This window comes from Nicotiana attenuata, unplaced genomic scaffold (genome assembly GCF_001879085.1).
Source record: "Nicotiana attenuata strain UT unplaced genomic scaffold, NIATTr2, whole genome shotgun sequence".
NCBI classification, from domain to species: domain Eukaryota; kingdom Viridiplantae; phylum Streptophyta; class Magnoliopsida; order Solanales; family Solanaceae; genus Nicotiana; species Nicotiana attenuata.
Window position 1 is genome coordinate 156,067 of NW_017672783.1, and position 1,124 is coordinate 157,190.

A 1,124-nucleotide genomic window follows, 5' to 3' on the forward strand; every position below is an offset into this window, starting at 1 on the left:
CTTACAAATTCCTTAGGAAAATGGCATGTTTCAAATAACAACCCTGAAAACTAGTCTTATCACACAGAAGATGATATAGTTCACACCTAATTAACCATTTATCTATACCTCATGCATGAATGACCTGCAACACTATGTTACGTAGAAAATCGAGACGATTCTCTAACGATTGCTTGTGTCCGAGAAAAACTTAGGAATGGCGTAAGAGGACTAAATTATGTACATACTAAGCTTTTCGATGAAGGTAATGGTAAGTTCAGAGATCTGCTGGTGGTATATCAATCTAATTAAGGCCACCAACATGAACAATTGTCTGAAACAAATTAGGCACCCCCTGAAACAAATTAGATATTCCCTGAAACTTTAGAAGCCTAAAGACACCATTTTGAGGGTCATATGAAACCAAATTTCCCCATCTATAATCCATCAAGAGCTCTCCATTCTTCGACAGGCATAAAACTTTTATCAATGGTTGCAAATGTTGTATGCCAGAATTTGTTGTTGTTGTATAAGCTCCAATTATGAACTCCTTCATCCAAGACTCATTCGTATTGTATTCCTTCATTACCCAAATTCTTATTGCTCCACCATTTTGGTGAGGCAAAGTTATAGCAGCAACAAGACAATCTCCCAGAACTGTTAGGTGAAAGTCGCCAATTTTTTGGTCGACATTAAAATCAACGTTTGGAACTTCAGTAAATATCTCATCAGCTAAATCAAAGGAAATTATGAGCATGTCATAACGTCCACAAATATACATTCCAAATCGAGTCAACCAATGCATCTTCTCATTTAACATAATTCCTTGTGAGCTAAATAAATCAATCTCGTAGCCAGTGTAACACCTCCTTTTTACCCCAAAAGATATATGGATGTTATGGATTGTTATTGATTAAAAGAGTTTTTCCATTTGAATTGACAAATTTGAGTATGAATTATTTTATTTACAGAGTCGCCACTTGTAATTGATTTTGGGTGTTCCAAGTTGCCTTTTATTTGAATCCCTAGTGAAAGGAAGGTTTAACTCTATTTTATCAGTCCGCGGAAATAAAGTTCAGGTAAGGAACTCTGTTGACTAGGGAGAAGGTATAGGGTATTTCCTGAGTCCCGTGGTTCTTGAACGA

The 1,124-nt window shown here is 36.1% G+C and overlaps 1 protein-coding gene across 1 annotated transcript; it reads right to left on the minus strand.

Annotated features, from left to right (window-relative positions):
* Positions 1 to 283: 283 nt before the first annotated feature.
* LOC109214492 (F-box protein At3g07870-like) lies at positions 284 to 784 on the minus strand. The gene has a single exon (XM_019378412.1). It carries the CDS (start codon positions 782 to 784, stop codon positions 284 to 286), a length of 501 nt encoding a protein of 166 aa, XP_019233957.1.
* Positions 785 to 1,124: the final 340 nt, after the last annotated feature.